Source organism: Carassius gibelio, chromosome B18 (genome assembly GCF_023724105.1).
Source record: "Carassius gibelio isolate Cgi1373 ecotype wild population from Czech Republic chromosome B18, carGib1.2-hapl.c, whole genome shotgun sequence".
Classification (NCBI taxonomy): domain Eukaryota; kingdom Metazoa; phylum Chordata; class Actinopteri; order Cypriniformes; family Cyprinidae; genus Carassius; species Carassius gibelio.
The window spans coordinates 25,451,361-25,465,444 of NC_068413.1; the positions used below are offsets into that span (position 1 = coordinate 25,451,361).

At 36.4% G+C, this 14,084-nt stretch overlaps 2 protein-coding genes across 3 annotated transcripts; one reads left to right on the forward strand and one right to left on the reverse strand.

Annotated features, from left to right (window-relative positions):
* Nucleotides 1-1,068: 1,068 nt before the first annotated feature.
* LOC127977375 (ATM interactor-like) lies at nt 1,069-9,900 on the forward strand. Of its 2 annotated transcripts, none has more exons than XM_052582252.1 (4): nt 1,069-1,339; nt 3,039-3,164; nt 4,984-5,183; nt 5,450-9,900. In XM_052582252.1, the coding sequence occupies exons 1-4, from the start codon at nt 1,124-1,126 to the stop codon at nt 7,188-7,190; spliced, it is 2,283 nt and encodes a 760-aa protein (XP_052438212.1). In that variant the 5' UTR covers nt 1,069-1,123; the 3' UTR covers nt 7,191-9,900. The 2 variants fall into 2 exon arrangements, with proteins under 2 accessions (XP_052438212.1, XP_052438213.1); XM_052582253.1 differs by having other exon boundaries at nt 4,996-5,183.
* Nucleotides 9,901-10,087: 187 nt separating this feature from the next.
* Nucleotides 10,088-12,705, reverse strand: LOC127977400 (uncharacterized). The gene is made up of 3 exons (XM_052582301.1): nt 12,545-12,705; nt 12,091-12,294; nt 10,088-11,446 (listed from the first exon to the last, which is right to left on the reverse strand). Exons 2-3 carry the CDS (start codon nt 12,283-12,285, stop codon nt 10,532-10,534), a joined length of 1,110 nt encoding a protein of 369 aa, XP_052438261.1. The 5' UTR covers nt 12,286-12,294; nt 12,545-12,705; the 3' UTR covers nt 10,088-10,531.
* Between the last annotated feature and the right edge of the window lie 1,379 nt (nt 12,706-14,084).

A 14,084-nucleotide genomic window follows, 5' to 3' on the forward strand; every position in this document is an offset into this window, starting at 1 on the left:
GCATATCTATACAAAATACAAAATAAAAATAAAAACCTTGTTAATTGCTACTGCTGTGGGAGTGACGGTAAATTTCACATCGCTCTCTCTTCTGCATTGTTCTCTTTTCTGCATATATCTCTCTATTTTTTCCTCTTTTTGAAAGTCATGAAAACACTATTATGGAGTTTTTATTTTGTTTTATAAGCAAATGGTAATTCAAGAAGATATACCTTATGTAGTGTCCCGTTCACTGCTATAGAATTTACCCAACTATGACAACTTTCCTCCTGAGAAACCCAGAATCACTAGAAATCAACCTTCAGAGTGTAGGCAAGAGTGAAGCTTTGAGACAGTGACATCTTATGGTTGATTATTACTCTGTGTTTATTATAATTAGGCGTATAATTATATTTACTTGTTTACCATTCAAATGTTTGGGGACAGTCAGTAGCATGCTTAGGCACCATGCAAACCACACAATTGCATGGGGAGACACAATTATATACAAATTAACATTTTTATTCAACATTTTTATTTCTATATCAAACTTTCTGTTAATCAAAAACCCCGATAAAATCATCGTGTTAAATATAATTATAATAATTTATAATTGATGCATTAGCAGACGCTTTTATCCAAAGCGACTTACAGTGCATTCAGGCTGTACTTATATATATATATATATATATATATATATATATATATATATATATATATATATATATATATATATATATATATATATATATATATATATATATATATATATAGGTTTCCGATAACTGGTCATTTGGAACGTTGACTTTAATGATCCAACTAATGTTAGAAGGTATAAACAGTGTTGAAATGTTACACACTTTTGCAAGTAGTTTCAGTAAGTTTCAGCTAATAAACCTTTGGTCTCGTCTCAAACACAAATGCAAAGGTAATGCATATAGATCAAATTATGTACACCCAGCGACACATTGGAGTTGCTTGTGGGCGTGTGCTAGTGTAAATGTGCAGAATTTATGTAATAAGTACAAGCATAGATATACATAATAAAGGCCTTTATTATGTATATCTATGAGTACAAGAGTAGGTTCGGGTTGCTATGCGACGTGTCCCGGAAGTAAATGTCTTCGTTGTGGCTTGTTGAATCATGGCTGCTTCAACAGTCAACAGTAATAGCCGTCACAAAAGGCAAACATGCATCGAGAAGCTGCCTTTACAAGACAGAGAGATTATTAAACCCTCCATAACAGAGCTCACCAAAGAAGTGCGGACCAACATCCTCTGTACGGTGGAAGGATGTGGGAAGATTCTGCCTAACACTCCAGCACTCAACATGCATCTGGTCAAGTCCCACAGAATCAAGGTACAACACTGCATCATAACCATGCTAAATTTGTTATTTAATATTTTTATTTCAGTTCTGCTTCATTGTACAGGGTGAGTCTTATTTTACTTCTACTATCTTGACTCTTTTATAGTCCGTTATGTTTGTCTTTATTGTTTATATATATATATATATATATATATATATATATATATATATATATATATATATATATATATATATATATATATATAAAAAATTCCCGATTCTGACTGTTGAGAATCAGTTTAAAATATTTTATCGTACACCGCTATATAGCATGCACCTGATTTGCCATATATCCATTGTTCTAACAAGTAATGCTACCTATCAGATAATGCTACAAGTATTTGTAATACTGTAGGGGTAGGTTTAGGGTTGGGGTAGCTGTAAAGAATAATAAAGCCTCACACCACATTAATATCATGTTTGAAGCAAAATCTGATGGGTAAGTAAGCATTTTTCATTGTTGAATTATGCTACTGTTTCAATGGGAGGTAGCAAAATCTGACCGGGTAGAACAAATCGTCAGAACACCTTTACTAGTACAACAAACAACTTTGTACTTTTAGTTAGTTAAATACAATTAATTAATCTTTATACTCCCCAGACAGGAAACATTTCTTAAATTATTGTGCTTGACTTCAAATATGTGCTATAATATAAAGCAAAACCTCATTGTCAGAGCTATTCTGGGTATGTTAAGCATATATCTCTTTATCAGCTTTTTTTGTCAGCCCCTAGCTAGAATTGTCAATGTATTGAATAAGAGCTGCTTGACAGGCTGACAGCCTGAGTGACATAACCCAGTTTACAACACAGAATGAGCCAGGGCTGTTTGCCAAGCATGGACTCAAATTTCTGAAGTCTTTGTTGCACTGAGGAGGAAGAACTATGGTCAAAAAACTGTAATTTCATGCCTTTTTTTTTCATTGTTGCATCCCTCTGTGTATAAACACAAACTACATATAAATTTGGTGTCTGTCTATTTACTTTGCAGCCTGGGAAGGCAGTTTACTACTGTTGTTCTTTTTGTAACCTGCTGATGTAAAAATAAAAAAAATAACAAGTCCAACCTGACCATTCAGAATGAAAAATATTAAAGGAATAGTTCATCCAAAAATTATAATTCTTTCATCATTTACTTACACTCATGCTGTTTTATTTATGTTTTTCGGTCTTCTGTGGGAAAATTCAAATATTTGAAAAAATCTCTTCTTCTGAATATGATCACTTGTTATGTTTAAAACGGACCAACATTTGATGAAAATGTATGATGGTACTAACACTGAGGCATCACGTCACTAATGCCTCTAAATGTTGCACTTATACCGTCACAACTTACATTTTCTTCCTCAGGAACACAATTGATCTGTTTGTGGTTATTTCTGTTTGTCCTTGCTTTGGATTTCATCATGTTCAGTGACTCACACTGAATGGATTATTCTCCTCAGGGTCAATGCGATGGCTTTTCATAAGTGTGCTTCTCCTATTCCAATGTCTCAGATTAGTATGTAACCTTGGTTATAGGCAAATCAAGAGTTGTGATTCTCATAGTTACAGATGCAGCCTCTCATTGTGTATACAGAGAATAAAGATTACAGTCAGAACCAAGATTTTTTCTTGCTACTTGCACAAAAAACATATTCTTATTGCTGTCTTTTAAAGCTCTTTCTCACTATATTTCTTTTGATTTCAGGAGGGGCTGGTCAACCCTACAATTAGAAAGGACATTAAAGAATCACAAAAGCTCTACTGTTGCCCAATAGAAGGTTGTCCAAGAGGACCAAACAGACCCTTTTCTCAGTTTTCACTAGTTAAACAGGTATTTGCCATTGATTTTGATTTTTTTTGTGTGTGTGTGTGTGTGTGTGTGTGTGTGTGTGTGTGTGTGTTGTTATTTCACTGTTCTTTTGGTAAATGACATTTAATTCATTTTTTAACTTGATATATAATGTACAGTATTGTTCAAAATAATAGCAGTACAATGTGACTAACCAGAATAATCAAGGTTTTTCGTATATTTTTTAATTGCTACGTGGCAAACAAGTTACCAGTAGGTTCAGTAGATTCTCAGAAAACAAATGAGACCCAGCATTCATGATATGCACGCTCTTAAGGCTGTGCAATTGGGCAATTAGTTGAATTAGTTGAAAGGGATGTGTTCAAAAAAATAGCAGTGTGGCATTCAATCACTGAGGTCATCAATTTTGTGAAGAAACAGGTGTGAATCAGGTGGCCCCTATTTAAGGATGAAGCCAACACTTGTTGAACATGCATTTGAAAGCTGAGGAAAATGGGTCGTTCAAGACATTGTTCAGAAGAACAGCGTACTTTGATTAAAAAGTTGATTAGAGAGGGGAAAACCTATAAAGAGGTGCAAAAAATGATAGGCTGTTCAGCTAAAATGATCTCCAATGCCTTAAAATGGAGAGCAAAACCAGAGAGACGTGGAAGAAAATGGAAGACAACCATCAAAATGGATAGAAGAATAACCAGAATGGCAAAGGCTCAGCCAATGATCACCTCCAGGATGATCAAAGACAGTCTGGAGTTACCTGTAAGTACTGTGACAGTTAGAAGACGTCTGTGTGAAGCTAATCTATTTTCAAGAATCCCCCGCAAAGTCCCTCTGTTAAAAAAAAGGCATGTGCAGAAGAGGTTACAATTTGCCAAAGAACACATCAATTGGCCTAAAGAGAAATGGAGGAACATTTTGTGGACTGATGAGAGTAAAATTGTTCTTTTTGGGTCAAAGGGCCACAGGCAGTTTGTGAGACGACCCCCAAACTCTGAATTCAAGCCACAGTACACAGTGAAGACAGTGAAGCATGGAGGTGCAAGCATCATGATATGGGCATGTTTCTCCTACTATGGTGTTGGGCCTATTTATCGCATACCAGGGATCATGGATCAGTTTGCATATGTTAAAATACTTGAAGAGGTCATGTTGCCCTATGCTGAAGAGGACATGCCCTTGAAATGGTTGTTTCAACAAGACAATGACCCAAAACACACTAGTAAACGGGCAAAGTCTTGGTTCCAAACCAACAAAATTAATGTTATGGAGTGGCCAGCCCAATCTCCAGACCTTAATCCAATTGAGAACTTGTGGGGTGATATCAAAAATGCTGTTTCTGAAGCAAAACCAAGAAATGTGAATGAATTGTGGAATGTTGTTAAAGAATCATGGAGTGGAATAACAGCTGAGAGGTGCCACAAGTTGGTTGACTCCATGCCACACAGATGTCAAGCAGTTTTAAAAAACTGTGGTCATACAACTAAATATTAGTTTAGTGATTCACAGGATTGCTAAATCCCAGAAGAAAAAAAAATGTTTGTACAAAATAGTTTTGAGTTTGTACAGTCAAAGGTAGACACTGCTATTTTTTTGAACACACCCCTTTCAACTAATTGCCCAATTGCACAGCCTTAAGAGCGTGCATATCATGAATGCTGGGTCTTGTTTGTTTTCTGACAATCTACTGAACCTACTGGTAACTTGTTTGCCACGTAGCAATAAAAAATATACTAAAAACCTTGATTATTCTGGTTAGTCACATTGTACTGCTATTATTTTGAACAATACTGTATGTCCTGCTAGGAAACAACTAACATGTTTCCTAATCTTACTAATGGTGTAGCACTTTATGAAGATGCATGCAGAAAAGAAGCACAAGTGTTTGAAGTGCAGTAATGGCTACAGCACTGAGTGGGACCTGCGGAGACATGTTGAGGATTGTGGGAGGACATACAGCTGTACATGTGGTTGTCCTTATGCCAGCAGAGCAGCACTGCTGTCTCATATCTACAGAACAGGCCATGAGGTTCCCAAAGAGCACAGGTACTCATTTTATCTGGCTAAGAGTTAAAACTGGTTTTGTGATGGTAGATTTTGCCATATTAAAACATAAAAAAGAGCATAGTATAATTTCCACCTTGGCTTGCTTTAATCATAATACTAATATCCTCTTTCAAATAAATAGCATGTCTGACCTAGGATAATATGTGGCTCAGGACAGTCACTGTGTCTTTAATTGCTAACTTGTATCCCAGTGTAAGGCTGTTAATCATACTGTATGTCTTATTAAAATGCAATGTTTTTCTTAGGTATCCACCAGTGAAGAAGAGGAAAATGGAAATATTGTCAAGCAGTACAACAAATTTTATGCCTGATGAACTAATAAATGAAATTCCAGACTGTAAGAAAAAAATCAGCGAAGGAGCAGTCCCTACCAAATTCATCTCTGGAACCTCGGCCACAGCAAAACACAACACTAACCACCCCAAACACACCCAGAAGCTCCTTCTCCCAAAGCCCAAAGTGGCCCTTGTCAATGTTCCTGTTATGCAGTTCACCCACCTGCCTGTTCTCCTACCCTCTGTGGAAAGTAGTGCCTTGAGGTCATTGGTCTTGTCTGTGGATGCACAAGGGTCCGTAAGCACTGTGCGTATTTTGTCACCGTCGGTCAGCACAGTGGTGCCTGATCTGAACAATAAGGCTTTCAAAGAGGCCTTTCCTGTACATACATCAGGCCAGGAAACAATTAGCACAGGGGTACAGGTCAATCTTGAGAGTCAAGCCTCTGTGGGAGATCCAATGTGTTTTGGATCCAGAAACAAAAGCACTTCAACAAACATTCAAACTGACATATCATACCTCAACAAAGGGATGGATGCTGGACCATTAACTGTCTCCCCCTGCTGTGAGGCCTCAGTGTCCTCTTGCTCTCAGACAGACATCAGTGTAAGCGCTCAGATTCAGTTGCCTGTTAATGTGCAAACCCAGACCCTACCCTCACAAATCAAAGCCACATTTTCCATTGGAGCACAGACAGATGTTTTCAGTTTCTCTTCCATTAATGTGACCCGGGAAACACAAACAAGCTGTTCTGCAGCCCCAGTGGATGAAAGCCAAATGGACCAAGAAATGTGCACAAATCTATTTGATACTGATACTCTCAGTGTCTCCACTCAGACTGCAGAGGCTGATGCACATTTCAGAACCAGTGGTTTAGAAGATCCTCTGACCAGCACTGGAGCTGGGCTTTTTGAGGACAAGACTGCTGCATCCATGTGTTTTGGGGCCCAGACTGATATTTTGCACCAAAACACAGTAGCAGACAACCAGACTCAGACCATGATACTTTTCCGTGACCTTGAGAATATTCTTTCTGACAGCATGACTGGGGTGGCTTCGAGCTGTTCTTCAGGTTTAGTTGGTACACATGAACCGCATCACACTGGCATTGACTTTGACTTTGAAGAGTTCCTTAATGCGACACACATTCAGACTCAGACAGAAGAAAGTGGTTTAAACAGTCTGAACACAGAGACAACTTTGGAACTCCTAGACATTGAGACACAGACTGACTTCCTGCTCTATGACAACCTTGGTAATGGGCACAACAGTGATGTTGGAACAAGGGTGCAACCAAGTGATCTGGAGCTTGAGATGTTTGACACTCAGACCCAGACAGACCTTAACTTCTTGCTAGACACGGGTGGGCACATGCCCCTTGGCAGTATCCTCAGACAGTCTAGTTTCAGCATGAGCACAGATTCCTCAGACACAGAAACACAAACCGATGTCAGGCCTGATCCACTTTCTCTGCCTTGCTCCCATGATGGGCAGGTGAGGCTCAGCACTGCTGAAACCCAGACCATCTCCAGTTCCTTTCAGAGCCTTGGCCACCTCTTCCACACTAGCAACGAGACCCAAACAGCAGTGGATGACTTCCTTTCAGCAGACTTGGCCTGGAACATGGAGTCTCACTTTAGCTCAGTGGAAACTCAAACATGTGAGGAGCTCATCTCACTATTTCAACACAATGAGAAATCCAAAAGCTAAAGGCTCCATCAAAGATGATTTGGTTGATTTAGGTCATATAATGAGGGAGTGAATCCTAGTATCTCCATCAGCAAGGGTGGCAGAACTTCAAAACAGTTCCTCACAACAATCTAGAGTGCAATCTGTCAGCTAATAATTGTGTGTGTAATCGCCAAATTTTATTTTAGACACAATATTTATCAAGTCCACAATAAGGTACTGCATATCTGCCCAAGTCTAAGGATGTATAAGTATACATTTGCAGCACTTTATCGCGCACTATTAATGATCAACATACAGTGGGGCTTGAAAGTTTGGGCACCCCTTGCAGAATCTGTGAAAATGCGAGTAATTTTCAAAAAATAAGAGAGATCATACTAAATGCATGTTATATTTTATTTCGTACTGTCCTGAGTAAGATATTGTACATAAAAGATATTAACATTTAGTCCACAAGACAAAAAAAAAATGCTGAAATTATTAAAATAACCCCACTCAAAAGTACTGTGTTCCGTTACCTGATGATCCTTGACTGTCTTTCTGTTTTGTGATGGTTGTGCATGAGTCCCTTGTTTGTTCTGAACAGTGATACTAAGCAGCGCTCTTCAGAAAAATCTTAAAGGTCCTGCAGGTTCTTCAGTTTTCCAGCATCTTTGCATATTTGAACCCTTCCCAGCAGTGACTTTATGATTTTGAGATGAATGGAATGGAAAAAAGTTATATTTCAACAAAATAAGACAAATTTGGCCATCTTCATTGTGTTCAAAAGTTTTCACCCCCCAGCTCTTAATGCATCTTGTTTCCTTCTGGAGCATCAGTGAATGTTTGAATCTTTTTAAATAGTTGTGTTTGAGTCCCTCAAATGTCCTCAGTGTGATAAGATGTATCTCAAAATCATAAAGCCACTGCTTGAAAGGGTTCAAATATGCAAAGATGCTTGAAAACTGAAGAATCTGCAGGACCTTAAAGATTTTTCTGAAGAACGCTGCTCAGTTTAACTGTTCAGAAGAAACAAGGGATTCATGCACGACCATCACAAAACAGAAAGACAGTCGTGGATCATCAGGTGACCACACACAGTACTAAGAACCAAGGGTTCCCAAACTTTTGAGTGGGGTTATTTTAATAATTTCAGCTTTTTTTGTCTTGTGGACTAAATGTTAATATCTTTTATGTACAATATCTTACTGCGGACAGTACTAAATAAAATATAACATGCATTTAGTATGATCTCTCTTATTTTTTTTAAATTACTCGCATTTTCACAGATTGTGCAAAGGGTGCCCAAACTTTCGAGCCCCACTGTATATTGGTAATCCTTCAAGTATTTTGTTTGTTGTAGCAGGTCAGGTCAGAGCCTCTTGTGGCAATGTGTAGTAAGTTCGTACTGATGTTACTCAGAAATCAGACAGAAATTATATAAAACAGTCATTCCACAAATAATATATATTATCTCATTGGTGTATTTTCTGGTCTGATAATGTTTAGATGTTTCTTTGATTTGTGCTATAGAAAAATTTATTAAATTTTAATAGTACAATGCTCTAGACCCATCTAATAGCCAATGTGAGTATATTTAGTTCTTGAATAATTACAAAATTCATGCAAATATTTCTTGCTGACTGTTATGTCATAATTTAAAACTTACATCTTAAACCAGTTGAATTTGCATCTTATGCATGTTCCAGGCATCACATTTCCTTAAAAAACAGTGCTGAGGATTTGTTCCTGCTAACTGTGATTTGCATTCTGTATTGTGAGTAGATTCAAATACACAAATCAAAAATGTTTACTTTAAAACAAAACCTTTAATATTTCTTTGAAAGCAAGTGTCGGTTTTGATGGAATATGTTCATCCCTCCTCATGATTTTAAGTAACTGTTTACACATACTGTAGAAACCTTTTGTTGATGCCTTAATTTAAGTGTTCATATGCTTTTGGCTGAGATAATGAAATTGCAGTGCTGCTTAAGGGAGGAGATTTTGAATTGATGTCCTTCGTGTTTTTATTTTCTTCTTGTTTGTGTTTGTGTGTGTATTTATTGTTTTGGTTCTTATGAATGTTTCATCTCTGTGTCAAAATTGTCATATGCCTTAGACACTACATATGAAAGGCAACCATAGCTTTATTTTCATTTAGCCTCTCTCTCTCTGTGTATTATATATATATGGGATATGCGATATGCACTGAATTTATTTTTGCTCCTGAACATTATGTATATAGTGGAATTTCCACAAGTAGAGTGTAAGTGACACAGTGTCTGTTCCCTTTATGACGTCACATTGGCTGCTTCTCAACATTGTAACTGTAAAAGAGCTTTAGTATTTTTATGCCAAACTTTAGGAACTCTCGTATTCAGCCTCTACATTAACTGAAATGCTATTTAGATCTTGGAATAAATACTGCAAGTAAATACATGTTAATGTTGTGTAGGCAATGATGATGTCATAGTGAAAACTGTTGCTATAGAAACTTGAACGGTTCCAAGTGTTTCTCTGTAAAGAGTGCATGCATGCATAATTTTGTGCCAAGAATAATTTTGTGTTGCTTTTTGTTTTCCACCATGTCTTATTTAATTTGGTATAGGACATAATTTATAATTAGGTGTGATAATTATAAAATTATTACAGTTTTTGTTCTTTAAAAGCTGGCCATGTGTATAGCTATGTTCTGTTATTTAGAGGCTATGCTGATTCACATGAAACTGGAAAATAAACTGCAGAAAATAAATCTTTGGTCATTAATTGAATCAATAATTATACTGCTATATTTATATTAATACAATATTGTTTTATTTTCTTCTTCTATTGTCCAGAACAAATATAAGTGTCTGCAAATGACTGCTCTAAATTAGAATATTTTTGGCACATACAGCTGAACAACACTTTGTAGAACATTCCCTTTTTGTGATAAATTTCATGAAATCAAAATACTTTGAAGCAAAATAATACTTTGAAGGAAAAAAAAAATCAACAACCATTGAAAGTTACCTTTTTTTTTTTTTTTTTTATTATCTCTTATGATCTTAGTATTCAAAGCCATATACAAATGACACAGGATATAAAGTAATATTCAGTTGTATACTTGTAAAGGATAGTCTACACACCTGAATTCAGGAAATTTTTATTTTTTTTATGTTGGCTAGTTTAAACACTGAACATGCACAGTAAAATTGCATGGTTCTGAGTAATTGGATGGTGTCTTCCCAGAAAATCATCAGACTTCTTTTTATGTTGCATAGTAATCTTCATGTAGCACAATTTTCAAGTAAACTGAAGCATGAAACTTTTGTTCATAGTCTATAAATGCTTATTTGTCTCCAAACATTATGGTGCAATATGAGTTTAAAGGTCAGTAATTTTCACATAGGCATGTGAAATCTCGTTCCAATCAGCATAAGTCGATGAGCTTCAGGTCTTTTCAGATGTCTTGCTTTGTGGCTAGAATACAACCTATAACTGATGTTGTTCCTGGTAGAAGGCCTTGTCAATTCTTCCTGCCTGTGGTTTCTTCCCAGGGCATAGAAAGCCTGTGGTAATGTATTTGACACAGTGCTGGTGGGTAAATTATTCTTATTTTGAAAAGATATGTTAAAAATAGATGGCAGGTGATTGCTTTCCTGGGTCAGCCAATGCTTCGTGCAGGGAGATTCCTTTAACCTGTAGCTGTTCTCTTCTTGAATAAAGTCTGTGAGGACTTTGAAGACATTTTCTGGGTCACCACTGACACTCAATCTTTCACCAGCGGTGACTGCTCCGGTTGCATCAGCCATCATGGTCTTGGTGACAACTTCTGCTGGATGGAAATCTGTTGGCTCCATTCTTTTAAAATGATTGTTCCTCAGGTTTCTGGACTCTTTGACAGGCGGCAACACACTAAAGCTTTTGATGCTAAAAGCAACTGTATTTTCCTTCAGGATTTGACATGGTTCTGTATGGTAATAGCAGACTGATGGTGATTTTTGTGTACACTGTTCATCTCCAGACAACAATTTGTTCATTAATGGTTCTGACATATTTTGCAGAGATGAACTGAAAGAGTATAGTTCATCTGAAGAGGAATTGTCAGTTTCCTCTGCAAGATCTAGAATTGTTGGATCAGTCTTCCTGAAAGTTTTCAGTGCAATTCCAGCAGAGCAGTAGATTGGCAAATCAGAAAGATTAAGGTCTGCACAGAGGAGACAGTGAGAGTCTATGATCTCTTGCTTGATTTTTTTCCCTTTTCTTGGAGGTTGAAGAAATACACCAAAAGGAGGAAATGTCCCCCAACCTTCAACCTGTTAAAAAATGCAGTATGTGACTTTCTTGTTTTTAAATTATTAACGAAAGTCAGCTTTACACTGTGAGAACAGCATAGAAGCTTCATCTGAAATCCATATGCATCACAAAGTTTACACAGCCTTTACAAACAACATGTATTTACATCCTGTTCAGTGTGGCATTTCCACAGACATTACAACTTGATATATAAACAACAAAATAATTGAAAGTAATTACAATCTTAAAATCTGGGATAATAAATAATGTGCTTACACACAAATGCAGCCAAACTACAATTGTACTGTTAATACAGTTAGGGAGGAACACAAGCAAACAATTACAAATGGGTTATCTTTTGTTTAAATTAAAACCCATTTGTAATCAGGTGTGTGTGTGCCTCATACAATCCCTTATAGAGTATTGGGTCCATAACACTATTTAAATAATATTAATAATAATATAAATTCCTTATTACAGATCAGTGGATAATACTAGTAATAATGTAAACACAATTAACGACAAAATAGTGATAAAAAATGGACAACTGTTGATAAAAATAAATGATAGAGTAATATCAATGGATAGATTAGTTAGTTCAGGGAAAACATTATACTGTATGTGTTTGTTTTTCCGATGTGTTTTTTGATAACGAATGACTCACAGCATCTTCCCAGCCAGTGCGACTCTGAAGCAAATTTATGTTGTGCTCCCTGTAACAATCCTCTTCGCTGAGATCCAACAAAACATTGACATACTGTCTGCCCGAAGACTCCGTGTTCCTTTTTGTGCTGTCAGTAGTCGTATGCTGTTTCTCAGCTTCAGTGTAGTCTGATGCATGGACTTCAGTGCTATTCATTCCGGACTGCTACAATCGCCACAGCAACAACAAAAAAAGAGATGTAACGTTATGTTAAAAATTATTTTGTGTTTTACAAGTTAGCTCTTAAGTTGTCACATCACAACTGTAGTTAAGTAAAACATGTTTAATAACACCCAATTTAACTAGCCTACTGAACGACTGCATGAAACATAGCAAACACATGTCTAGCCTATGCGTAAATACAGTACATGCATCACGTGAATAACAAACATGCAAAGTAGCCTGAACAACTTACGTTAGTTTTGACAACACTATCCTAAACGTGGAATAGCCGAATGCTGGGCAATAAAAATACGTATAGAGACTGACACCCTACGGCATTTCTGTTAAGTAAACTGCGTGAACGGATGTTTAGAGTCATGTTGTCTTGACAACCGTGGGATAGGATAACGTAGTGGAAAAAGATTATCCGTAATGGGTGTTTTTGTCTATGTTTTTTGTGCACTTGTCGTAAGTAGGGTAGCCTAGAAATTGTTAATGAAACAATGTATTGTTCAAATATTAAAAAGATTAAAAAAATTTAAACATTTAAAAATTAAATTAAATAGTCTAGATTTCACTATGTGGAAGTTTGGGTAATTATTTTAATATGGTCTTTCCATTTAAGGCAATTCACAACAGAATATGATTATTTATTTACTTATTGTGTGATTAATTTTCTTAATTTTGTGAAAAATTGACAGGTCCTACGTTATTTAGCAATAAAGCCAGTCGCATGAATCTCTCAGGATCCTAATTGTTAAGTAAGCTTTGAAAAATGAATAGATACAGACGGTTGGTCTGGGAACGCCCCCGGGAACGCCCAGTCACGTGATGTGAATTTAGCCCGTGGGGGAAAACATTAACTTGGCGACAATTGAAATAAACGGGACAATCACGCCGAAGAGTTGCTGTGTCGTTTTCTGTACCTCCAATAAACTAACAAATTATGAATTTAAGTTCTACAACCTTCCCAATAAACATACAGAGCCGGAAAGGATTACAAAATGGCTACAAGCAATAAATTGTGAGGATGATCAAGGAGAGGGGGTTCAGCGAAAAATCCAAGTATAGGTCTCTGCAAGAAAGTAATGGGAGTTACAAGATCAAGGTGTTTTTACACCATGATACCTGATTGGTTGATGTAATAGTGACGTTAGGTTTAGGGGTGGGGTTGGGTAAGGGGGATCATTTAGATTGCATGATTCAGAAACACCCAGCAGTTTTAAACCACCCACATGGTGATAAACGCCCACTTTTGCTCTGCAGAGACCTAAGTCTCGAAAAATCGGCAGCTGTCAGCAGAAAGTGGCTGCCAATAAAACCGGATGGCAGCTGTCGCTAATACCCGGAAATTGGAGGAGGCTGCCGGCGGCAACAAGACAAATAAATAATTATATACACTTATGATTATGTTTAATACTTTTTTAAATAAGTATAAAAGGTCAGTATTGTATATTATTTGATTTAAAATATTGATCAAATATAAACAAAGAAATAAGATCATTTTGTTAAACGTTAATTTCCAGCTGAATGTTTATGCATGCATGTATCATTGTTTGTGTGAAATAAAACAATTTATATTTATATACGAGAGTGGCACTTACTGGGTGTATGTTGTATATTTATTATAGGCTATATACACAAATGACTGAAAAGAGAGAAGTCTCAGAGACCTTTATTTAAAATCATAATTTGCGGTTATATTTGTAGTATTTCAAGAAACAACTATATATATATATATATATATATATATATATATATATATATATATATATATATATATATATAGTATA

Coding starts and splice junctions, on each gene's coding strand:
- LOC127977375 (XM_052582252.1), top strand. CDS start 1,124: ATGGCTGCTTCAACAGTCAACAGTAATAGCCGTCACAAAAGGCAAACA. Junction 3,165..4,983: donor AGTTTTCACTAGTTAAACAG/GTATTTGCCATT, acceptor CTAATGGTGTAG/CACTTTATGAAGATGCATGC. Junction 5,184..5,449: donor GAGGTTCCCAAAGAGCACAG/GTACTCATTTTA, acceptor TGTTTTTCTTAG/GTATCCACCAGTGAAGAAGA.
- LOC127977400 (XM_052582301.1), bottom strand. CDS start 12,285: ATGAATAGCACTGAAGTCCATGCATCAGACTACACTGAAGCTGAGAAA. Junction 11,447..12,090: donor GCACTGGCTGGGAAGATGCT/GTGAGTCATTCG, acceptor ATTTTTTAACAG/GTTGAAGGTTGGGGGACATT.